Source organism: Felis catus, chromosome A2 (assembly GCF_018350175.1).
Source record: "Felis catus isolate Fca126 chromosome A2, F.catus_Fca126_mat1.0, whole genome shotgun sequence".
NCBI lineage: Eukaryota > Metazoa > Chordata > Mammalia > Carnivora > Felidae > Felis > Felis catus.
In genome coordinates this window covers 63,526,545-63,551,834 of record NC_058369.1, presented here as the reverse complement: position 1 = coordinate 63,551,834, position 25,290 = coordinate 63,526,545, and the positions used below count along the sequence as shown (strand labels likewise).

Below are 25,290 nucleotides of genomic sequence, written 5' to 3'. Positions count from 1 at the left end.
GACCCCCGCGTCCCTGAACTCAGTCACGAGAGCAGGGATTTCTACCTATCCCTTCACTGACACACCCAGGTCTGGGGACTGACAAATGGTACACATATATAGTTGAATAAATGAGCACATTAACGGCAATATAACTTATTCAGCACATAGCAGGGAGCCACTAAAAATTTCGCACAAGTGTGCTCTGTGGTCTACTACACCGGGCTGCCCAATGATCGCTCAGGTGGCCGAGCGCCAGGATCTTAGATCTCAACTGTGCCTCAGCCTCCTATACGTTCACCCAGCCCTGCAGATACAGACGCTTTCTAGGACTAGAAATAAAAGAAGGGTATGCGGTGATGAGAGCCTCAAAGACTTAAATCTCTCAGTCAAGGAGAATATTTCTTCACCTCCTTCAAAGACTTCCGAGAAACGGTGCTGTGCTGTCCCAGGGAGGGAATAGTAACGCTGAATCCATGACCCAGGATCTCGGCAGGACACTCGGCTCACTCAGCCCAAGGTGGGAATGTTTCAACCCAAAGTGTCCATCGATAGACGAATGGACAGACAAGATGCGGTACAGATACAACGGAATATTACTGGGCCGTAGAAAAGGATGCGCTCTCGCCATTCGCGACAACACGGAAGGACCTAGGGAGTATAACGCTAAGTGGAATACATCAGACAGAGAACGACAAATACCGTGTGATCTCGCTTCCCTGTGGAATCTGCAAAACCAAAGTAAACAAACAAACAACGGCAGAAACACAGAAACAGAAGCATAAAGACAGATACCGAGCTGGTGGTTGCCAGAGGTGGGGGATGGGTGGCGCAGATGACGAGATAAAGACGCACAAGCTTCCAGTTATAAACCAAGTAGTCAGGGAGACGAAAAGCACAGCGTAGGGAATGGAGTCGGTAATAGTGCGGTCACATACGGTGACAAACGGGAAGTACCCTTAACGTGGTGGGCGCTGAGCTGTGTCCAGCACTGCTGAGTCCCTATGTTCTACGCCCGGAACCGACGTACCACCGTATGTCAGCTACGCTTCCAGACAGAAAAAGAAAGGGACTCTCGCGGGGCTCTGGGCTCACTCCAGCCCAAGGCCCGAATGTGTCTCGTCCACAAGAACTTATCTTCGCAGGGTGAAAGGGCACATCCTCGCGACCCTACCCGGCCTCAGTCCCACCCCGTCACCAAGCCCGTTAGCCAAGCACCAGGGACCTGGCAGGCCACCTCCGCCTTGACAATAAGCTGTTTGCAGAAATGTGTATCGTTCTTCCCAACACACCCTCCTGGGGGCCACCCTGCATCCGGGGGGACGAATCGAACGCCAGCTTCGCCCTGCGAACAGGACCGGAGGGAGTCTGCACGTTGTACCCGCACGCACAGGGCCCCTCTTCCAGGAGATGGTCAACAGCATGCTTAAGAGCTACAAAGAGGCTTTCAGAACGCGACCTTCCCGAGATTCAGCTAAAAAGAGAGCATCGTAAAGAGTCGATTTCTGGAAACAGGTCATTAAACCCCACAAGGCCCTGGAATTTGGGCTGCAGTGAGGTTTGGTGCATGACGCTTTGCCAGGAACAGTCGTTCCCTCGATTTCTGCTCTTGGTGCCAATGCCTCCCAGAAAAATAATTCAGGAGAAGAGCGATGGCAGAAAATGTTCAAAGCTGACACACGATCATCACCCTGAAAGGAAAGAGAAGCTTTCATTTTACAAAGAAGGAGGTTAAGGGACACCTGGGTGGCTCCGTCGGTTAAGCGTCCAACTTCTGCTCAGGTCGTGATCTCACAATTCGTGGATTCGAGCCCCATGTCGGGCTCTGTGCTGACAGCTCAGAGCCTGGAGCCTGCTTCGGATTCTGTGTCTCCCTCTCTCTCTGCCCCTCCCCCACTCACACTCTGTCCCTCAAAAAAAATGAATAAACGTAGGAAAAAAAAAACACAAGGAAGTTAAGAGGCTTACCAACGGTCTGCACAGTGAGGCAGAGCCTGGGGTAAAATGACACCCTAGCCTCTGTTCCTGACCCGTTTTCTCCACCATGCTCTCAGAAGGACAATCCTACAGGGTACAGCCTTTGCTCCTAGCACAGTGGGAATACTGCCTTTCGCCTCATGAAACGTATTGATGTGCTGCTATGCAGAAGGCATGTGGCCAGACAGGAAGGAGGAGTGAGACATCGAGACACCTGTCTGGCCAGCGCAGCCCTAGTCGCCTGGCTTCTGCATGGCGGCCCCTGCTCCGTGGTGTCCTACGGAAGGACCAGCATCTGCCACCTGCTCTCATAGCGAAGGCAGTCCGGGTGGTCCCTCTGATGACCTTACCCTCGGCCCTTTCTTCCCGTGCTCCCCACACCTGCAGCCTGGGGCCTCCAGCCCAGCACAGGATGAGATGCTTGAGGGACAACATCCTTCAAGGCTGAGATCGTGGCTGTCAGCAAGGTGGATGTCAGGCATCCAGGGGACCGGAGCTGGGCACGCTGTCCACTCTGGTTTGCCAACCCCGCCTGGCCCTGCCCCCCACATTCCTTCCAGGGCTATGGTCCAGCTGCTCCAGCCCATAACTGACCATCCCTCCTCTCCCCCGCAAGGACGTCACGAGCCCGGTCACCAGTTTACTCCTGCGTGTTCCCAGACTGCCTCACACGTCCCTAAGCCACTGTCCCGGGCCTCCGAGAATCCCCCTCCTCCCGGAAAGTAGGGGGTGCACATCGACTTTTTAAGGATTTGCCCTGAAGAGCTAGTGACCTTCTTCTGTTTCGCGAGCTCAGATGGCTGGCCTCGGAGCCAGACGCATGTAACCCCTGTGAATACTGTTCCAGTTCCTTCCGAGGGGTCTTTAACGCTACGGGTAAATCTGGTGTCAGAGCTCAAGTCCTACACGATCACAGTACCTCAACAATTATCCTTGCGTCTGGACAGCTCAAGAAATTAAACAGGGGGATGGACTTTCTCTAAAATGCTCTTCGGCGTGACTACACAGAACTTCTCTGCACTCGGCACGCCAAACACAAGGCGCTTCTCGCTGTAAAGCGGGCACGCGGCAGGGGGGCACGTGGAGGCTACTCACAGGTCCCTGGTGTGACAGGGGTACGGCATGGCCTGTGTCTGCGTGGCCGGCTCCTCAGCCTCCTGCCCGGTCTGCACCGAGATGATGGCCCTTTCGATCATGTCTTGCAAAGGGACAAAGATGTAGTTGTACTTGAACACATCGGCCGGTAGGTTCTGAGGATGGAACTTCCAGAAAGGGTTTTTCACCAAATCTGTCCTCATGCTGTGTAGGACGCTGGTCCGGATGGTGTATGTGACGTGGGGCGGCGGGCGCAGAGACGGCGTCCCCAAGTCCCCGCTGCCCAGCGAACTGTTGAATATGACACCTGTCGGCAGGAAAGGGAAGACAGGGTCAGCGCGGCTCACCCGGGGTCAGCACGGGTCGAGCACAACTGGACGGGCCGTGAGATGGGGCCCAACCCTCTCTGTGCAAGGGGACAGGCCCCACGGGGACGCAAAGCTGATTCTCCGTGTTCCACAGGCAGGGACTGGGAAAGTTAGACCCGAGGCCGCCTAATTTCCTGGCGAACACTCTCTCCTATTTTTCATAAACCCCCACTGTGGTGTCTTTTTTTTTAAATATATATATTTTTTTTAATGTTTATTTATTTTTGAGAGAGAGAGAAAGAGTGTGAGCAGGGAGGGGCAGAGAGAGAGGGAGACACAGAATCTGAAGCAGGCTCCAGGCTCTGAGCTGTCAGCACGGAGCCCGACGCGGGGTCAAACTCGCCAACTGTGAGATCATGACCCGAGCAGAAGTTGGAAGCTTAACAGACTGAGCCACCCAAGTGCCCTCCACTGTGGTGTCTTTATTTGCACCAAAATCATTTGTACACAAAAATCTGTAAGAAAATGATCCCTTTTGCATTTTTATAAAACTTGAAAAACGACACCAGGCTGCTCGAATGATCGGGCTTTCCTTCTCTGGGATCACAAACGCTTCCCTATGAATGACAAGTGGGGGTCCAAGCTTCCAGGTGTAAGGACTACAGGACAGAAGGCACAGCACGGGGAACACAGGTGATGGTGTGGTGGCCGACGGGAGCCACGCCCGCGGTGAGCGCAGCATGAGGGACTGAGCCATCGACCCACATGGACGTAATGTGTATCAACTAGATTTCAACGTAAAATGAGACACTGACCTCTTTGGGGTTATGGATCATCCAAAACGTAAACATAAGGCACATGGATTCCCTGAATTTCATCCATGACACCTGTTGGGGGTGCGAATGGACCCTCCCCAAAGCTCACATGTGAAGCCCTAACCCCTAGCAGATCACAACTGTTAAACAGATCACAACAGGAGTAATCATTTCAAAAGGAGGTCATCAGGGTGGCCTTTCACCCAACATGACTGGCGTCCTCCAACAGAGGGGACATTTGGACCCCGACACACACAGAGGGCACTCGAGAAGAGACACGGGAGAAGGCGGCCGTCAACGCACCACGGCAGACTCCGCCTCATGGCCTCAGAAGGACCGCCCCCTGCTGACACCTTGATCGCGGACTTGTGGCCAGAACCACGAGAAGCTGACCTTGTGCTGTTGAAGGCAGCCTGTGGTCCTGTGTCTCCACAGCCCTCAGCAAACTCATAGAAACCCAAATAAAGAACTAACTCGACGTTTAGTCAAAGTGAATATGAGAACACAGAACACATCACGTTTATCCTGAGCAAATGAACGTGAATGAATGGAGTCAAATTGGCTGCTGTCTTGTCCCCTGGCCCAGCCCCAGGACGTCAAATGATAAGGAAGGGGCACCTGGGTAGCTCAGTCGGTTAAGCATCTGAGTCTTGGTTTCAGCTCAGGTCATGATCTCACAGTTCATGAGTTCGAGTCCCACATCAGGCTCTGTGCTGACAGCTTGTGACCTGCTTGGGATTCTCTCTCTCTCTCTTTCTCTCTCTCTCTCTCTCTTTCTCTGTCCCTCCCCTGCTCTCTCTCTCTCTCTCTCTCTCAAAATAAATAAATAAAATTAAAACTAAAATTTTTTTACAAAGTGATGAGGAAATCGGAGCATAACTTTAATCAGAAAGATAAAATTTATCACACGAGATGTAACCATCAAACGACACCATAAACCAGTAACAACGGATGCAGTGAGTAGCGTGGGGCCCAGGATGTGAGGCCAGCAGCCCCGTATGCAGCCTGTCTTCCCGTCAACTCAAGGGGAGTCTTTCCACTCGGTGTATTTTACCGGGAAACGACTTCTTGTCTTTCTGAGCCATTGTCACGCGCATTTAGGGACGAATACACACACAGCAGGCGACTGGGGCCGGGCCCGCATGCGCGTGTGTTTTCACTGAATACTCACTAGCCAAGAAGTCATTCTGCTGCATGAGTTCAAGGGCTCTCGACTCCAGGCTGGCGACAGACTCCAGGGCCTGGAAGCGGTTCAACACCACGCAGGAGGACAGGTTGACCAAGATACGGCCCAGGACACGGAGATGCCCGGTGTCCCCATGGGCAAACAGCTCGTCCAGCTTCACTCCTGAGGACAGTAAGCGTAACAGGACATTGCAACTTTCCTCTCAGCCCAGGGCTTACGAAGGGAAAAAAGTCCCTCCGTGGAAAAAATGACTCAATAGCCACATTCTGTTCATGTGCAAATTGTGCCACCTCTTTGCTGAGGATCTACTCCACCTAGTGACCACGGTCCCATGATGCTGGTTCTGCTTCACCGTGGAAGAACAGAGGGCGAGCCCGCGGCCCGGGGACACAGGGCAGCGGCCAGGGGACACAGGGCAGCGGCCAGGGGACACAGGGCAGTGGCCAGAGGACACAGGGCAACTGGCCACGCAGAAGAAAGCTCCAGTGGCAAGCCTGTGAGCAACACAGGAGACCTCGCACATGGAACCCGGAAAAAAAAGTTAATGTTCCAACCTGGTGGCAAGGAACTCTAGAAAACGTGCATTCACCCCAATAGCAGGTGTTTTGTGACAACCGCTCGCTTTGTCACATGCACTTTGCGAGAACCGCCATCGGTGATCAAGGAACACAGAGGAAAATCCGATCCTGCTGTGCTCTGTCCAGGTCTGCGCGTTTGCAGTGGAAAGAGAGCTGGGGATTCAAAGTGGCCCGTGTGGGCTCCAGAACCCACGCATGCAACGTCTGTCAGGACAACACGCCGAGGAGGACTCAGGACGTTTGGTTTGCTCTGGCTTCAAAGAGGAGCCAGACCACAGGAGAGAGAGAGACGTGGAGACTCCAAAGGACACAGCCGTGGGAAGAACACCCAGAACTCAGCGCCAAGCAGGAAGGGAGTCCAGATGGGCTCAGCAGGCACGGAGTTGGGGGGGGTGGGGGATGGGTGGGAAGGAGGGGACTGAATCCCACAGGCCTGCCCTGTGCACGATTCTGTACAGGAGATGCCATCACACCTGCCACAGTGGCCAATGTCACAGTGTCACCATAGGGCGGGGCCCATGTGCCTGCAGTTCAGTCAGGAGAACCACTGCGTCCCCCACGGCCTCACTCCTCAGGAGACCCCCAGACACCAGACTGCTCAGGATTCATAAGATGAAAGACTTGGGGCGCCTGTGGGGCTCAGTCATTTAAGCCTCCGACTTCAGCTCAGGTCATGATCTCATGGTCTGTGAGTTCGAGCCCCGAGTCAGGGTCTGTGCTGACAGCTCAGAGCCTGGAGCCTGCTTCAGATTCTGCGTCTCCCTCTCTCTCTGCCCCTCTCCCGTTTGTGCTCTGTCTCTCTCTCTCAAAATAAATAAACATTAAAAAAAATTTTTTTTAAATAAAAGGATGTGTGGAGAAAAGTGAGTGAATTCTCTACCTAGGGAGTTACAAAAGGAGATTTGCATCTTAGAGTGTGTCTGAGCCCCCAGCACGCCCCCCCACTCGCACGGGGCCTGTTCAGAGGGCTGTGCGGGCCAGGAGTGAAGGCCAACCATCCACATCCGTATGGACAAGAATACTTCAATCTACTCCGGGGTCGGGCAGGAAGAACGGAGGACTCACACACACTTTATGGCTCTGACAATTCCTTGAGAATTCCACACTCTGGGTCCTGATTCATCTGTAGGAAAAGCTCCACCCACTTGATAGAAATTCGTTTTAGGGAAAAGTCGATCAGAATCAGTGAGGGCTCTGGGTCAACACCATTACCACCCTCGCAGAGTAATGACAGCCTCTGTTCCAGACAGAAACCGTCTGAGGCCACAACGGTCCCGCCCAACAGCACCACACGCAGGCTCTGTTATATACAGCCGTCCAGAAACTACTTCCTTTTTTTAGCGTTTTTAATGTTTATTTATTTATTTTTCAGAGAGAAAAAGAGCAGGGGAGGGGCAGAGAGAGGGAGACAGAAACCAAAGTAGTTTGCTTGCTGTCAACGTAGAGCCCGATAGAGGGCTCGAACGCATGAACCGTGAGAGCATGACCTGAGCCAAGACAAGAGTCAGACGCTTAACCGACTGAGCTACCCACGTGCCCCAGAAACTATTTTATTTTTTAAAAAGTGTGTTTTAACTACTTGAAAAATGACTTAAGGCAGTAACATTTATTTTAAAATATCATTAACCTTTTTTTTTAAGTTTATTCCTTTTTGAGACAGAGAGAGACAGAGTGCGGGTGGGGGAGGGGCAGAGAGGAAGACACAGAATCCAAAGCAGGTTCCAGGCTCTGAGCTGTCAGCACAGAGCCCAGCGCGAGCCGATGTGGGGCTCGAACCCACAAACCGTGAGATCATGACCGAGGTGAGGTCAGGCGCCGAACCGACTGAGCCACCCAGGCGCCCCACATTAATTTTTCTAAGGCAGTAAATTCACCAAACTTTTTTGTCATAAGAGGGAAATATCATGCCCCCTACAATGCCTGGCCCTCCGCTGACCTCCAGATGCAGGTGGACACCAGCCCCTTCCCGCTCATGGGCAGAGTGCCAGGATCCAGTGACGCCCCCCTTCCCTTCGGGTCCTTCCTCTATTCCCATCCTGCCTCCGGCCAGGCCGGGCTCCTAAGAGCACCCCTGGGACACACCAGGCGGGGCCTGAATCCACCTCAGAGCCGTTGGTCCTGACACGGCCGTCTGCGCCCCGCCCAGGATGGTGGGGCAGGGTCTCCAGATCCCGGCACAGAACCTGACTCTCCTGTGCGCTCGCTCAGTAAATGAACTCACGCGGGGCGGCCTGAGTGGCTCAGTCGGTTAAGTGTCCAACTTCAGCTCAGGTCATGATCTCCCAGTTTGCGGGTTCGAGCCCCGCATCAGGCTCTCTGCTATCCGCGCAGATCCGTTTCAGATTCTGTGTCTCCCTCTCTCTCTCTACCCCTCCCCTCTGCTGCACGTGCTCTCTCTCTCTCTCTCTCTCTCTCTCTCTCTCTCAAAAACAAATAAACTTAAAAGAAACAAACAAATGGATTCATGCACTGACAAACTACGGAGGCAATACAACCGTCCGCTGATTGACAGAACCTTCTAGCCTCAGCTCCAAATCTTCCAATCAACGCACCTGCTTTCCGTCAGCTCCTGACTCAGGAACGCTCCCTCGTTCCATAAATTTATCTGAAGTCTCAGAATTCTTGCCTTTGGTATCAGAAGCCTTCCTCTCCAAGTGCGCTCCCTGCTACTCAATCCCCGACTCGGCAAATCAGAAAACCGCAGGGATGAACAAACGAGAGCATTTCTAGTCTTGTGGACGAGAAACCAGAAACCCGAGGGGAAGAGCGACTGGACAGTGTCACCCCGGAACTTAGAGGCAGGAGGATGAGCACCCCGGCGGCGGGCCAATCGGGAAGCGGACCCTGCCACACCCACCGTTGTACACTCACACACCCATCGTGTGCACTCGCACACCCGCACACTTACATTGCACACCTGCCCACGTATGCTTTTGCACACCTGGCCTCCAGCTTGCACGCCTACCCACGTACACGCCCACGCGTGCTCGCACAATTACACGCACACGCCCACCGGCTTACACCCGCACACCCACCCACTTACCGTAAGTCCGGAGGTTTTCCATCAGCTTGTCTACATCAATGCGCAGCTGGCTTGCTACAAAGTTTCTTATGAATTTGTTTCTCAGGGCTGCCTAAAGGGAAATAACACAGCTTCACAAAAATAACCTCATTTCCTCAATTATTGTTCAATGAAAAATACTTGTGAGGTTAACTCCAAGTTTCAGTATACAAGACAAGGACGCATAAAGTGAATCATGGTAAAAAAAAAAAAAAAAAGGTTCTAAAGATCATGGTAAATAAGGGCCTAACATTTGATGACAATTTTATCTTGAAAACCAAAAGCAACAATTGTGACAATTCAGCTTGTAACTGAAGTCACGCACTAATCTCTGAAAACCAAGAATGAACTCAGTGTGACCTTCCAGCAAAATTTTCTAACAAAAGGGTATGGTGACCCTTTGTATCAGATCCTTAACAGGGTCTTTTCCACAGGCCAGCTGTAAAGAGGGGGCCACTGTCAGAAAAGCACTGAGGAAGGGTTTCTGCGTCCCTTGAATCCTCTTAATCCTTCGGCAACCAAACCTCATCTTCGGGAGAAACTTTCATATCATGATCGCTGCGACCCCTCTTACATCTTGATGGCTTTGCCTCTCCTTTGTCAATGGTTTCCCTACGGAGGGCTCTTCGGGGTGATTTTTTTAATGCTTATTTATTTATTTTGAGAGAGACAGAGAGAGCATGGGAGGGAGGGGGCAGAGAGAGAGGGAGACAGGGAATCCCAAGCAGGCTTCGAGATGACAGCGGGCAGCCTGACGTGGGGCACAATCTCACGAACCTTGAGATCGTGACCTGAACATAAACCAAGAGTCAGGTGCTCAACCGACTGAGCCCCCCAGGCGCCCCCTCCAAGGTGATTTCATGAAACTTTGCCTCTTGATCTTGAAGTGGGCATGCACTGACTTGTATACTACTGCCCCCCACAACACCCAACAGTCCACAGCAGACAGAGGACAAAATCCCGTGAGGCCAGCGCCAGGATTAAGCGGTGAGGGTTGGTGGGGGGGGTCGGGGGAGGCTAGAGGAACAGGGACTAATTCTGGAACGTGTCCATTCACTAGAGAATATTTATATGTGACCCCGACATTTTGTTAGCGCACAACCTTACAACTCGGAACTCCTGATAAGGAGTTCTTGAACGTGGTCTACCTTCTGCATCGAGCTCTCTGACTTCTCACACCCACCCCAGAGATGTGACCATTTCATCGACGTGTCTACGGATGACAGGATTTCAGTACGAAACCCTGGTGTGCGCTTCTTTTTGGAATCTTACATATTTTTTGTCGGGCACATGGCAGACACAGGGTGGGCACTTTCTGTGTGTTAGTCCCTGAACCTCGGCCACATCTCCGAGAGGAGATCACTCACTCTTAACTGAGCGGGAAGGAGGTCCAGGCCTCAGTCGCCAGCAAAGGCACTAGCCTAAGCCGCTGGTGGCAGAGTCAGATCGAGGAAAGAGTTGCGCTGCTAACGTGACTGCCTGGCAGATGGCGGACCATCAGAGGACTTCTCCAAGGAGCCGTGTGGTTCGAGGGACAGTCAGGCACCTGGTCACATCCTCACGAGACTCTGCAGACGCTCCCTTTGTTGCTTACGATGCGGTGTGTAATTTCCAGTCCCAGCAGAGACTTTAGGAAAGCCTACATCATCCGCCATCTGACCCGTTACAGAGAAAGCCTACTGACCCCGTATAAACAAACTAATCCACGAGCAGACAAGTCAAAGAAGAATACGACAATAGCCCCGGCAGTCGCACGGTGGTGGCCGCCCTCAGAACCAGAGTCGTGGACCTCCAAAGACCAGGACAGAACTGACGGCCGCTGCTGGGCTCGGAAACCACCTGGGTTTGTCAGGGGCCACGACCACCACCCCCGGGCCCACTGCAGGCAGCCGCAGGACCCCGGCACAGGATTCCCCGGGGAAAACTGACCGCAGCTCTGGGCAGTGTATTCACTACCTTGCAGGACCAGCTAGGATGCTCCCGCCCAGCCTCCCTCCCTCTCTGGGTCCCAGGGTCAGACCTGCATGTCCTCAGGTGCCTATGCTCCCGGGCTCCCCAGCACCCTTTGCCTCCCTCTCCCATAATAAAATTCTCCCCCATTGGGGAGCACCTGGGTGGCCCAGTTGGTGAAGTGTCTGACTCTTGATTTTAGCTCAGATCATGTTCTCACGGTTCGTGAGTTCAAGACCCGTGAGGGCTCTGTGCTGACAGCTCAGAGCCTGCTTGGGATTCTCTCTCTCTCCATCTCTCTCTCTCTGCCTCTCCCCTGCTCATGTTTTCTCTCTCTCTTTCTCAAAATAAAACTTAAAACAAATTTTAATAAAATAAAATGAAAACTAAATAAATAAAATTCTCCCATCTTAGCACCCACTGTGGGAGGCCCCACAGAAGCATTTTCTGCGTGGCAAACACTATTCCAAGTGCCTCCCAGGCCCTCAGTGATTTACAGCTTGTAACTACGATTATTTCCTCACAGCACAGATAAGAAACCCAAGGCACACAGAAGTTCAGTGACCAGTCCAAGATCACACAGCAGTGCTAGGCTCAGCTCAACTGGGCATCAAACCCAGACAAGCTGGCTCCTGAATCCATGCTGTGAATCGCCCTGACCTACTCACCTGGTGTGTAAGAAACAGGTGGAACAGGAATGAAAATGCAGGCATACTTTCTCATGCTATCAGACTTCAGGTGAGTTAGGGTTCTTTTTCAAATGGCCCCTGGTTATTATGTGGCCTACCTCATTTAAAGTTCTGAAGTTCACGGCTGTGGGGCTCTGCAGGAGCTGGCCATCTTAAACCACAGCCCCCGAATTCTGGAATATTTTAGGTTCTCGATACAGAATGTCAGGGAGTGATAACTGATCCTTTAAGTAGACCCAGAGTTGAATAGTACGCAAACCACTCAAAGGAGCATTAAGGTACAAAATCATGCCTCCATCTAAGTTATGGAATTGAAAGAATGGGCCAGTGTTAATAAATTATTCACCATGCTCATAATAGTGACATCCGGCATGAATAAAACCCTTGGTAATTCACAAAACTGCCTCACAACAACGTGAGGTCAACGTGATTAGTCAACCAACAAGCACACCCAAGGGGCTCTTGGGGTCTTCGAAGGGGCCACTCTGATTTCACAGACGCGCCCTAGCAGGTGCTCTAGGAGCAAAGCCACCACTCACCTGCAGTTTGCTGAGCATCTGGCCACTCCCTCCACTCTGAAAAACGCTGGACACTTCCAGCAAGGTTTCTGTTAAAGTCTTCAGCTTGTCCACGAAATGAAAAGTATAATTTGCCTGCAAAGGAAAGCAAACCTGGGTATGTCTCTAGTTCTGCTGGGCCACCTCAGGAAGATTCTTAGGGACTGTGCAGCTACAGCAGGGGAGAGAGGCCACAGGACAGGACTGGCCAGCAGAACAAAGACGTGCCAAGGCCACGGGCAGGCCGACCGACACGTCCCCCCACCAGGGGACCGGCTCTGGTGCCCTCATCTCTTCAGGTGCGACCCATCTGTTCACCGTGGTGCTCCCAGGATTGAGTTCACAGAGGGGAACGGCCAATGTCGCCAGTACGTACCGGCTAAACAAAATAATGTTTGCCCACATCTCCTTGAAAATAAGCTGTCAGGTAATGTCCGTGTATTTGTTCTACGACACCCAGCGCTGTTGAAGATACAGCACAACTGGTCGTATTGGATCATTTATTGCTGCTGGCAGAGCAAATAAACCCAAGATTCGTGTAAAATAGCTTGGAATCATAAAAATCTTGAGTCACTGACCCACAAAAAAAAAATGCCCATGTCTTTTTTTCCCTAAAGATAAAAGGACTCTATCCTAAGAAATGATTTAAATGAAATATAGGGGCGCCTGGGTGGCTCAGTTGGTTAAGCGACCGATTTCAGCTCAGTTCATGATCTCACAGTTTGTGGGTTCAAGCCCCGTGTCAGGCTCTGGGCTCACAGTGCAGAGCCCGACTGAGATTCTCTCTTGCCCCTCCTCCACTTGCTCTCTCTGTCTCTATCAAAATGAATCAACATTTAAAAATAAATGAATGAAATATAAAGGTATCTCCATGAAAATGTCCATGGAATGTTACTATATTTTTAATACTGAAAATAGTCTAAATGCCAAAGAGAAGGCTTAGTATGGAGGGCCTGGGAGAGTCCAACCACACATCCCTGGGGTCACCAGGAGACCCTCCTAATGCCCCGGGTCATCCCAGGTCAGAAGCTGAAAACCAGCCATCCCGGAAAAGATAGGAAAGCACACTCCCAGCCCAAAGATGGGGCAGGAGCGCCCCCCGCAGCACAGCTGGGGTGTCCACAGGTCGCGGCCCTATCCCCCCAGCCCGGCCCGGAGCCCCTCCTCCTGGGACTTGGCTGCCAGCCATGTGAATAGGTGCAGAAACACGTCTCACTCTGTCTGCGTGTGGACCTGGGCCCCCAGGACTCACACACTTGCTATTGCCTGCCCGCGCTGGGTAAACGCAGTCCTCTGCTTCTGGGGCCTGTGAAATGATCCTCCTGGTCAAGAGAGGAGGCCAACTATGACTCAGGAGACAGAAAGGTCTTTGGCTGGAGGTGACTTCATGAAAGAGAGGAGAAAATGTAGGCAATGTCTGCTTCATATTTTCCATATTGTCACGGCTGGTCAAGGAGAGCGGAGAAGGTGGCGATAAGAAGGAGCCGTCTGGGCTAAGGAGCCGCCACCTGAGGGCTGACCACCGGGCGGCTGAACCCAGAGCCAGCGGGTGGCAGACGGGCAGTGTTCTGGAACCAGCAACAGGGACAGTCTCCGCACAGAACCAACCTATGACGCCATCCTGGCCCTCAGAGGGCAGGTGCGAGACAGAGGGGAAGAAAAGTAAAACCAGGATCTAGGACAGATGCTAAAGATCTAAGCCAAAGAGGAGGCAAATCCCAGGAGAGGGAAGGGGCCAGAGCGGGGTCAGGAATCACCATTGGTCACAAACATCCCTGAGTCTGCACGTTTTGGAGCCTTTCTGATAATAAACAAAATCACGTACCTCGTCAGATCTGGGATTCTAACTGAATGAATATATATGCATCGAGGAGTTCACAAGAAACTTCTTTTTTTAATTTTTAAACTATTTATTTATGTTAAAGTGTATTTATTTTGAGAAAGGGGCAGGGGGGCATAGAGAGAGAGGGAGATGGAGATAATCCCAAGCGGACTCCACGCTGTCAGCACAGAGCCCAACACGGGGCTTGAACTCACAAACTGTGAGATCGTGACCTGAGCCGAAATCAAGAGTCATATGCTTAATCGACTGAGCCACCAGGCGCCCAAGGAGTTCACAAGAAGCTTCTTCAGAAGGAATAAAAAAAAAAAACTCATGTCGTTTCAGATAGCTTCTCTGCAAAATTAAAGGTCAGTGGACGATGAAGCACATTCTATAGTCCTGAGAGAGAGACAACATAAACCAAGAATTCCTCCGTCAGCCAGGCTATGATGCAAAGGGGGGAGCCCCAGAAAGCCATCTTCGGACACCCAAGGAGAAAGAACCTCAGCTACCTGTGAACGGTCCCAACAGTCACTTGAAGACAACCTGAGTATAAGTTAAGTCAACAATATAAGAATAGAAATTTCCCAATATGATCGAAATGGAGATGAGCCATGAAAGCATTCACACAGAGAACTGATTTTAAATAATGGCTAACAAAGTTCTAAGTTTAATCCAGATGCCAACAATGATTCTTGAAACTTAAGTGTAACAATCATAAAGTTATAGTAGGAAGGTTATAACTGAAATTAGAACCCCCAGTTGCTAACTTTTACGGAGGTAACTGGCATCATGCTAGAAACCCATAGGGTTTCAGGCTCCCTCGGCGACAGACAGGGTGACAGGCAGGTACAGACGCACGCAGGCGAACTGGGACTCCCACCCCAGTAAGAAACACAGCATTAACTGTAACAGGTAAGCACACGTTAAAAAGACAGAAGGAAGGGGCGCCTGCCGTGAAGCCTGCGACCCCCAATCTCGGGGTTGTGGGTTTGAGCCCCACATTGGGTGTAGGGATCACGTAAAAATAAAATCTTTAAAAAAAAAAAACAGAAGGGAGAAAAACAGATTTCTTTGGCAAAAGAGAGGAAAAAAGACAACCACAAGGACAAGCATAAATTTTAAAACTAACAGAGAATGAAAAAATAACTCTAGACGTGCCATTCACAACAATAACTATGAATAGGTCCAAACATCCAATTAGGATGGAGATTCTCAGACCCAGTTGGTTAAGTGATTGAGGAAGTGTCTATATTTATTGTCTGTAAGCCAGGTCCAGGTGCTAGAAATATAGCTATGAACAAAGTAAGCAAAACCTTTTTCTTAATTAAGATTAAGATTATGCACAATGCTATCAAAGCCAACTGGATTTTTATATTGGACTAAAAACAAAAGATTTAAATATCAAGCCAAAACAAAAAAAGCTAGAAATGGTAACAACAGACAAAAGAAAATTTGCAGTAAAAAGAATAAACAGAACAAGGTTTGGGGCGCCCAGGAGGCTCAGTCTGTTAAGCGTCCAACTTTAACTCAGGTCATGATTTTGCAGTTCGTGAGTTCGAGCCCCACATGGGGCTCTCTGCTGTCAGAGCAGAGCCTGCTTCGGATCCTCTGTCCCCCTCTCTCTGTCCCTCCCCCACTCATACCTTCCCCCTCTCTCTAAAAAATAAACATTTTTTTTAAAAGAACAAAATTTGTTTTATTCTGAAAAAATATTACAATTTACAACGATTAACATTTATGCACTCAGGAACATAGCATCAAAATATATGAAGTAAAAATGACCAGAAACAAGAAAGGAACATGGTAACACTTGAATACCAGGAGCCCTTCGCAACCAGGCAGACGGTCCTTGAAGAGTCAAGTCACGAACGAGCCCCTGTCTGGGTTACAACCCTAGTTCTGCCCCTTGTTTGCTGCCTGGCCTTAAGCCCCATTGCTTAACCGTCGGCTTCAGGCTCCGAGAGGAATGGGGTTAGCAGAGGTGGTGATATTAGGGTACGTGACAGTGTCTCAGGGCCAGGTCTGGGCCATAATAAGTGCTCAGTAAACAGCCCCGGCAGCAGCCAAACTGCACACCCACATGCCGGGGCTGGATGGCGTTCCCGATGCAACCACATGAGATCTGAAAAGTCTTAACTCTACAAACACACACACAGACACACCAAATATATATGTATGTTTACATAGGTATCTGGTAAGTTTATAAATATATATACCCTTATTTGTTTTGAGAGAGACAGATCATGTGCACACGCGTGTACATGCATACGTCAGGGAGAGAAGCAGAGGGGAGGGAAAATCCCAAGCAGGCTCCACGTTCAGCAACGAGCCCGACACGGGGCTGGATCTCACAACTCTGGGATTGTGACCTGAACCGAAATCAAGAGGCAGGTGCTCAAGGAACTGAGCCACTCAGGTGTCCCAATACAAATTGTACATCTTTTTTGTATGACTAGTTATTGCTACCTAAATTAGTTAAAATATCCTATTTTATCCTCTGTATACATACATATCCTTGCTTTTCAAATGCCGAAGAAAATTTATTGAAACTAACATACAATAAAATCCCAAAATATATAAATCATTTAGGTGTGTGTTATGAAATTAGAAATTCTTAGCCAAAGTTTGTGTGAACACTGGTCTTTTCTTGAGAGAGAAAGAGAGAGAGAGGGTCCAAGTGAACGAGGGGGCAGAGGGAAGACAGAGAATCCCATGAGGGGCAGAGAGAGAAGCAAGGCTCACCCGGGGCTCGTGCTCACCCGATGTGGGGTGCGAGCTCCCAAACTGTGAGATCACGACCTGAGCCAAAGTCAGAGGCTTAACGGCTGAACCACCCAGGTGCCCCGTGTGAACACCTTTTAATTTAACGAGTTGCAAATTTTAAATAATACAAATAACTCTTAAGTTATAGGACATTACTTAGGAAGTGTTTACATAGGCAATAATAAAGATATTAGCCATAACAACATGCTAGATAGAACCAAATTGCAGACTCCAGTAAGTTTGTTACCAATTAAAAACCAAAACTTAGTCAACATAGTACAGTAATACAACAAATATGAGGAAAGCCAAAAGAAATTGATAAAAATAAATGTTAAAAGGAAATGACTTCAGGGGCACCCAGCTAGCTCAGTGGTGGAGGGTGTGATTCTAGTTCTCATGGTTGTGAGTTCGAGCCCTGCTTTGGGGGTAGAGATAACGTAAATAAATAAATGTTTTTAAAACTTAAAAAGAAATGACGTGGAGAAAAAGAAAAACAATGAGAAAATGAGCTAGTTTCCTAAACATACAACAAAGTATACAGATCTCCACTGAGTTTAATTTTAAATTATTTAATATTAATCAATATATTAGAGTGCATCTAAACCTTAATATTGGTGTGAATTTAAATATTCAAAACAATCGGAAACACTGATGTTTGAATAATAGATAATTTAATAATTTAATTTGATAATATTAGAAAATAAACCTCCCAAGTATGGAAAATCCCTATAACACATACAGAGGAATGTTTTTTTTAATATAATTTTTTAAAAATGTTTTTATTTATTTTTGAGAAAGAGAGAGACAGAGTGCTAGTGAGGAGGGGCAGAGAGAGAGGGAGACACAGAATCCGAAGCAGGCTCCAGGCTCCAAGCTGTCCACACAGAGCCGGACGCGGGGCTCGAACTCACGAACTGCGAGATCATGACCTGAGCCACGGTCAGATGCTTAACTGACTGAGTCCCCCAGCGCCCCTACAGAGGAAATGTTTTAAAGCAAAAGAATGTTATCTCTGCGACCCTAGATTTTAAAATCTCAGTGAAATATATTTTTGTAAGGAACATGACAAATTACGGATAAGCCATAGAAAACCTTCAGGCAGGAACAGAACGTGTGCTGTGTCCAGCGACTGAGGAGGTGGAAAACAGGGACTAACAGCAAGGCACCTCTCCAGCACTGAGAGCGCGAGACTAGAACCTGCTGGAGAAGCGGCTGCTCCTAGGGCTGGGCCTGGAACACCCAGCAGGCACCCAGCAGAGATAAGCAGACTCATGTCAAAAGGACTCAGAAAAGGGGACTTGTGTCCACAAGTCCCTGTCTCCTTGCTTGAACTGCCGTACCCTCTGGAAACAATGCAAGAGGTGTCCATAGAGAACTCTAAAAGGAGGAAGGAGGAAGCAAGCCAGTCGGTTCCCCAGGACTGGACAATATCAGCAGAAGGGTGCCCTCTGACCCCCACTCAACAGAAGCTGACCCACACCCTGCATTTCCCCAGCCAACAAGCCAGCAGCAGAACGCAGCCGGGAGGCTCACTCCTCCCACGATGGACAGGAATCCTGCTGAAACATCAACAAAAAGGATCAGTCAGGACCCTCACTGCAGAGAAGCAGCCCAGGAAACCCCAGGGCAGGGTGGAGGCGACAGAGGGTCCCGCGTGGACGATCTCAGCACACACACCCCGCACAGTCACCAAGCAGGAGGTACAGGGACAAGTGGCCTGGCCCCAACAAGAGGGCTCCCGACCACAAACTCCCATCCCCCCCCCAGAAGCATCTGGAAGCATGTGGGCCTGGACAAACCACCCTCAGGCAGGAGCATCAGGGGCCAGGGGAGCCCCAGATGCAGCAGAGGGGCCAGCCTATCAGAGGCTGCTAGGATTCAACTGTCCCTCTAACCACAACCACAGGGAGGCTGAAACCTGTATTTTGTTAAACCTGAGGGACATTACTTCTGGCAAGAATAAAACATTTTTACAATCTCCTGACAGAAAACCCCCAGTTCCCACAACACAAGTGAAAATCGCCCTCTACACAAAGAACCAGAAAATCACACCTTGAATACGGAAAGCAATTAACTGGGGGGAGCCTGGGTGGCTCAGTTGGTTAAGCAACCAACTCTTGGTTTCAGCTCAGGTCATGATCGAGCCCCACATCAGGCTCCACGATGACAACTCGAAGCCTGTCTGGGATTCTCTCTCTCTCTCTCTCTCTTCCTTTCTGCCCCTCCTTCCCAAAATAAATAAATAAACATGGAAAAAAAAGGAAAAAAGAAAAGCAATTAACTGGTGTCTATATTGAGGTAAATCAGACGTCGGAAGGATCTGGCAAGTATTTTAAAGCAGGATAGAGAAGGCAATGTCCCTAGGGTCCCTCCTTCCACGGTTCAGCAGGTGTCCGAGAACTCGCCCCTCCCAGGGGTGCGGTATCCCCACGATGACCTCCCCGGCTGTGCCGCGGTCCAGCTCTGCAGAGTGGCCAAGCATAGGGGTTCCCCTGCACCCACAAGTGCAGGTCCTCGGCATCACCAGCAGGGCCCCCGGTGACCTCTGCACCCAGCTGACCACAGCTGTGTTCCTCCCAGTGGGGTCTGGACCCTGACCCTGGGTGGGGAGGCCATTTCCAGGGTGGTTCCTCCTGCCCCCCCGAGGTCCTGCCAGCCCCCGGTGAGGGTCTGCCCCGGGCCTTTATTCTTCACATCCTTAACCAACCCCCTGGGACTCTAAGCTCTTGTTACAGTCGTGATTTTTCATTTCAACCTTCCTTGCTGTTTCTTCTGATTGGACCCTGACCGACACACTGGAAAATAACCAGACAGACACCGTGCTCAGAAAACAGCAAAAATGTGTATTCCGTGAATAAAACTAAGAAGGAAAGATCATGCAATTTCTTTTTTTTTTAAGTTTATTTTTTTTCAAGTTTATTCATTTTGAGAGAGACAGAGAGAGTGAGAGGGGGAGGGGCAGAGAGAAAGGGAGAGAGAGAATCCCAAGCAGGCTCCACACTGTCAGCGTGGAGCCCGATGCGGGGCTCAAAACTCACGAACTGTGAGATCATGACCTGAGCCAAAACCAAGAGTTGGATGCCTAACCGACTGAGCCACCCAGGCGCCCCTGAGCTTATTTATTTTTGAGAGACAGAGAAAGCGTGAGTGGGGGAGGGGCAGAGACAGGGAGAGAGAGAATCCCAAGCAGGCTGTGAGGTGTCAGCACACAGCCCAACTCGGGGCTTGAACTTACGAACCATAAGATCGTGATCTGAGCTGAAGTCAGATGCTTAACCGACTGAGCCACCCAGGGGCGCCAATAATGCAACTATGTCAAAATCACTCCAAACACCAAAAACTAGTTTTAAACGTGGTCTGATACCCAACAAAAGAAAAACTGTAGGCTTGCAGAGCTGACAGAGGTGAGAAGCCACAGAAACTGACCCTGGGGCTTTGGGGGGTCAAGGCAGGGTGCCGATGCTGTCGCCCTGAGTCTGACGTGGGGCTCTGCACGAGGACCACAGAGTGGCCACAGTCAGCAAGTGGGACAGTGGGGCCTGCGTGGCTCTCCCTCCCGGGCTCACGTGGCCGGCACCAAGCCCTGCTGGGGACACTGCTCACAGCCCGGGGACTGCTGGACCCCTGGGCCTGGGTCTCCATCTCAGAGCAGCCGGCACGTCCGGCTGCCAGGCCACCAGCTGCCCTTGGTCTCCGGAAACTTGCTCAGGCCCAAAGTAGCGGGACCCACACCGAGGCTTCACGGCTGCTTCAAGAACTTGAGAGCAAACTGTTGTCAGAATAAAAGCGAGTCTCGGTTCTCTGAGAGAGGGGGGCCTCCAGGGACCCAGGGAAAGTGTCACTAGTTCCACTTTTAGGGGAAGTGTTTTAATTACAAAACCGATCTGAACCCTATCTTCTCCTCCTCCCACCGGCCCTGGAAACTAAGGTCTGCACACTTCAGTGGGTTCTTCATAACAAGCCTACAAGCAGCTTGTCATGAGCAGGCTGTGCAGGTAACACCGACGAGTGAGGTTGGTTGGACCCTGCCGCGGGAGCGAGTTCACAGTGACAGGGTTCAAGGAAGAGTATCTGGGGGGACCCCAGGGCCAGGTGATGTCACTGGAGCGGCCCTGGAACCTGCCTCCGTGCGTCTCTTGCTTTGCAGAATCAAGGCCCGTGTTCATGCGCTCATTAGCAAATTAACCTCCCTTCCGTGTGATTCCAGAACTGGCCAGAGTTGGCGAGTTTCCTACATGGCTCCACACATTTCCATTTTCAAGTGGTAAAAGAAAGTGTCAGTGTTCATGCTAGACTGTGTCCTCCCAAAATCCATAACCTCCAGGACCTCAGAATGTGACTCTTTTTGGAGAAAGAGTCTTAAAACGGGGGATAAAGTCAACATGAAGTCACATGTTAACCCTTAATGAGCAGGATTTTTTTTTTATGTTTATCTATTTTTGAGAGAGAGAGAGAGAACGGGGGAGGGGCAGAGAGGGAGACACAGAATCCAAAGCAGGCTCCAGGCTCTGAGCTGTCGGCACAGAGCATGACGCGGGGCTCAAACCCACGAACTGTGAAATCATGACCTGAGCCGAAGTCAGACGCTTAACCGACTGAGCCACCGAGGCGACCCAAGAGTGGGGCCTTTATAAGAAAAGGAGGTCAGAACACAGACACGCACAGAGGGACGAACATGTGATGACACAGGGAGAAAACGGCCATCTGCACACCCAAGAGAGAGGCCTCAGGAGGAACCAACCGTGTGGACACCTTGATCTTGTACTTGCAGCCTCCAGGCCTGGGAGAAAACAAATCTCTTGTCCAAGTCTCCTGGCCGGTTTACGTGCAAGCTCGTACAGGCTGTGTGTCAAAGACTTCAGAGTAACACACATGGCCTGAATTCCAGCTCCCCCCACTTTCCAGCTCTGTAACATCTCCTCTCCAGGCTGTGGTTTTCCTCTCTGTATAATGGGTATGAGTTCCTTCCACCAGCGTTTGTTTGAGGGGTAAGTGAGATGGTCCACGCCAGGGGCCTGGCCAGGGGTCAATCAGGGTAAGTAATACCCAGAGCAGACCGCTGCCAACCTCAGGCGGGACTACCGCTGACCTGTGCCCGGGAACAACGGCCCCCGTGATGGAAGGAAGAGTCACCGGACGCAGGGAGGGCACAGGGCTTGGCCCAGAGATTATCCTGTCCCGGGTATACGTAAATTCAGGGAAGTCTTCGACAGAATGGGCACAAGAGCCATATAATGAGTATTGTGTGATTCATTCAACAACCATTTGCCCACTGTGATACTGGGCACTGGGTATGGTGGTCCATACAACAAACACATCTGATCTCAGCTCCTGCTCTCAGACACCCGGCCCGGGCCACGGGGCTCCAACCGGGCTGAGGCCACCCTGGGGCTGAGGCCCCCCTTGCCCCTTGGAGCTGCAGGCACACAGCTGGCCACCAACCTCAGCTCAGGACACAGACATCAGGAAAGCCTGGCTCCCTCCCCCCCATGCTGGGAGACGCTAGTCTACGCCTGCCCCCGCCTGACCACCACGGTGCCCCGGGGCCAGCTTGTGCAGTGACAACCTGTTCTGAGACACACAGGGGTAAGGCCAAGTGCTCTGTGCCCTCGGCTTCCCCCTCGGCCCACAGCCAGCCCCCGCTGAGCACCGTCACCAGGACAGGATAGCCTGGGTGAGCCTGGGCTCACACTCTGAGCACAGGCTGTCCCTCCTCTGTCCTCTCCTCCCTTGGGCTCCCACCCTGTCTAGACACCTTTCATCTTGCGGTTTCTCCTCCTCAGCACCAGTGACACCAGACAAGCCTCCCCCATGACAGCAGGGGCTGCCCTATGAATTTCGGGGTGCACAGCGGCATCCCGGCCTCCACCCACTGGGTGCCAGGAGCTCCCCCCTCCCCCCACCAGCAGCGCCCTGGTCATGACACCAGAAACAACTCCAGATAGTACCACAGGTCCTCTGGGGACAAAATCGCCGGGCCCCACCCCAGCTGGGAATCCCCAGCCCCCCAGCCCCCTCTGCCTGCTTCCTAGGGTGATTTTCACCCTCCCCAGGACCCGGCGAACACGGTCAGAATGTCCTTCAGAAATCACGTCAGTAGAGAAGATCCAGGACTACATTTGTTTGCTATTTTCTAAATATTTTTGAGAGAGTGAGAGAGAGAGAGAGAGAGAGAGAGAGAGAGAGAGAGAGAGATGGAATGAGTGGGGGAGGGGCAGCGAGAGAAGGGGTCAGAGGATCCGAAGCCGGCTCTGTGCTGACAGCAGAGACCCTGACACGGGACTCGAACTCACGAACTGTAAGACCATAACCTGAGCTGAAGTCGGACGTTTAATCAACCGAGTCACCCAGGCGCCCCCTAAGTGTCATTTCTGATTTTTCGTTCCGATCCTCTGGACTGCATGCCATGCAAGAGAGTTATTTTTAGCCCGTTTGGTAAAAGGAAATGGAGCACAGGGAGTCAGATGACTTTTCTGGGGAGAGCGCGGTGCTGAGTGTAGCAGGCTGGCGTCCCATCGGGAAGGACACCGGTGGGTGGCTGACGTGTGCACCCTGAGCTCACGATGCCGTTCCTGACAGGCTACTTATCGTGGACGTAAAATCTAATTCTTGTATCTGTTTTCGTTTTTTTCACTTTTATAATCTCTCTTAACATGCATGTGTTGGGGCACCTGGGGGGCTCAGTCAGTTACACGTCAGACTTCGGCTCAGGTCAAGGTCTCTCGGTTTATGGGTTCTAGCCCCACATTGGGCTCTCCGCTCTCACTATAGAGCCTGCTTGGGATCCTCTGTCTCCCTCTCTCTCTGCTCCTGCTCGCCCCCCCGCCTCTCTCTCAAAAATAAATAAACATTTTAAAAATTTTTAAAAAAATAAAAGCTCATGTGTTGTCTTCACTCTGTTCTTTAATTTTGTATCAACCTGGGGCCAAAACCAACACAATTCTTTTTTTTAAATTTTTTTATGCTTATTTATTTTTGAGAGAGAGGAGAGACAGAGCGTGAGCAGGGGAGGGGCATCCAAAGCAGGCTCCAGGCTCTGAGCCGTCAGCACAGAGCCCAACGCAGGACTTGAACTCATGAACCGAGATCACGACCTGAGCTGAAATCAAAAGCCACCCAGGTGCCCCCAAACCAAACACAATTCTGACCGACAAAACTAAACGAGCGCACTGATGGACTGGGATCTCCCGAATAATAACGTGGAAATACCATCAATCCACATGTAAACACTCTCCCAGAACGAGCTGGGTCTTCCCTAGATATCGTAGCCGTTGTGTTCTTGGGGTGTGGGAAGTGTTTTCAAAGGGGGTGCAGATGGTTTTGGGGACACACCCGTCAGAGAGCCCAGCCAAAGAAGCGCATGGTAAGGACGCCATGGACCGCAGTGTGTCCCCACGAACAAGTCTCCCCGATGAAATCCCGGAGCTTGCTCGTGCCTCCATTTTGCTGATGGAGGAAGAGGTCTCTACGGGGAGAGTGACAAGCCCAAGGTCACGCAGAGGGAGGGAACAGGGAGGGCGCCCCCCCCCAGCCTTGCCTGTGTCACCTCCATCACGGTCCTGGGTGCCTCCCTCAGTGTCCAAGGATGAACCCTGTGAAATTAACACCCTCTCCTAAAGACATGGTGGCCACTTCACACCGAGGTGCTAGGAGGCTGAACAGTCCTTGTCACAATATTGCTGTTAAAAATCTGTTCTGGGGGTGCCTGGGAGGCTCATTCGGTTGAGAGTTTGACTTTGTCTCAGGTCACAATCTCACGGTTCGTGACTTCAAGCCCTGCGTCGGGCTCTGTGCTGACAGCTCAGAGCCTGGAACCTGCTTCAGATTCTGTGTCTCCCTCTCTCTCTGCCACTCCCCCACTCATGCTTTCTCTCTCTCTCTCTCTCTCTCTCTCTCAAAATGAATAAACGTTAAAAAAAAAATAAAGTGATGCAGAGAATAAGACGAAGTACTAAACAGTTTACAACATAGAACCGATGTTGCTTCACATGACAGGTGCCAAAGCTTCTGGGACCTCCAGCCAGGTGGGGCTTGAGACCAAGCGTCTACTGACCACATCCAATGTTCAGGAAGCCAGACAGTCGCGGCTGACTGCGAGAATAATGCACCCTGCCTACGATGCCAGAAAGGCAGCCTTATCAGTGCAAACCGGGATGTCCACATCCAAAGTCGCCAGTCACACTGGACGCATGAGAAGGACGCCAGCTCCTGGTACTGCCTATAAAATCTCACATGGGAGGAGCAAGAATCAGGGAAATTGCTGGTTTCTCCAGAATTTTCATTATTCTCAGGGACGCCTGGGGGGCTCAGTCTGTTGAGCGTCCAACTCTTGGTTTCGGCTCAGGTCACGATCTCACGGTTCATGGGGATTGAGCCCCGTGTCGGGCTCTGGGCTGAGAGCGTGGAGCCTGCTTGGGATTCTCTCTCGCCCTCTTTTTTTGCCTCTTTCCCCCCTCCACCTCAAATAAATAAATACACTTTAAAAAAAACAGAAAGAATTTTCATTT

At 51.0% G+C, this 25,290-nt stretch overlaps 1 protein-coding gene across 1 annotated transcript in view; it reads right to left on the bottom strand.

Annotated features, from left to right (window-relative positions):
- The window catches only part of ABCA13 (ATP binding cassette subfamily A member 13), a 396,806-nt gene that overhangs the window by 239,253 nt on the left and 132,263 nt on the right, over nt 1-25,290 (bottom strand). Inside the window, exons 28-31 of the mRNA XM_045052108.1 lie at nt 12,178-12,291; nt 8,982-9,072; nt 5,346-5,522; nt 3,052-3,358 (exon numbers count right to left, since the gene is read on the bottom strand). Of these exons, the coding sequence (XP_044908043.1) occupies nt 3,052-3,358; nt 5,346-5,522; nt 8,982-9,072; nt 12,178-12,291 (689 nt within the window). The remainder of the gene's footprint in view (nt 1-3,051; nt 3,359-5,345; nt 5,523-8,981; nt 9,073-12,177; nt 12,292-25,290) is intronic.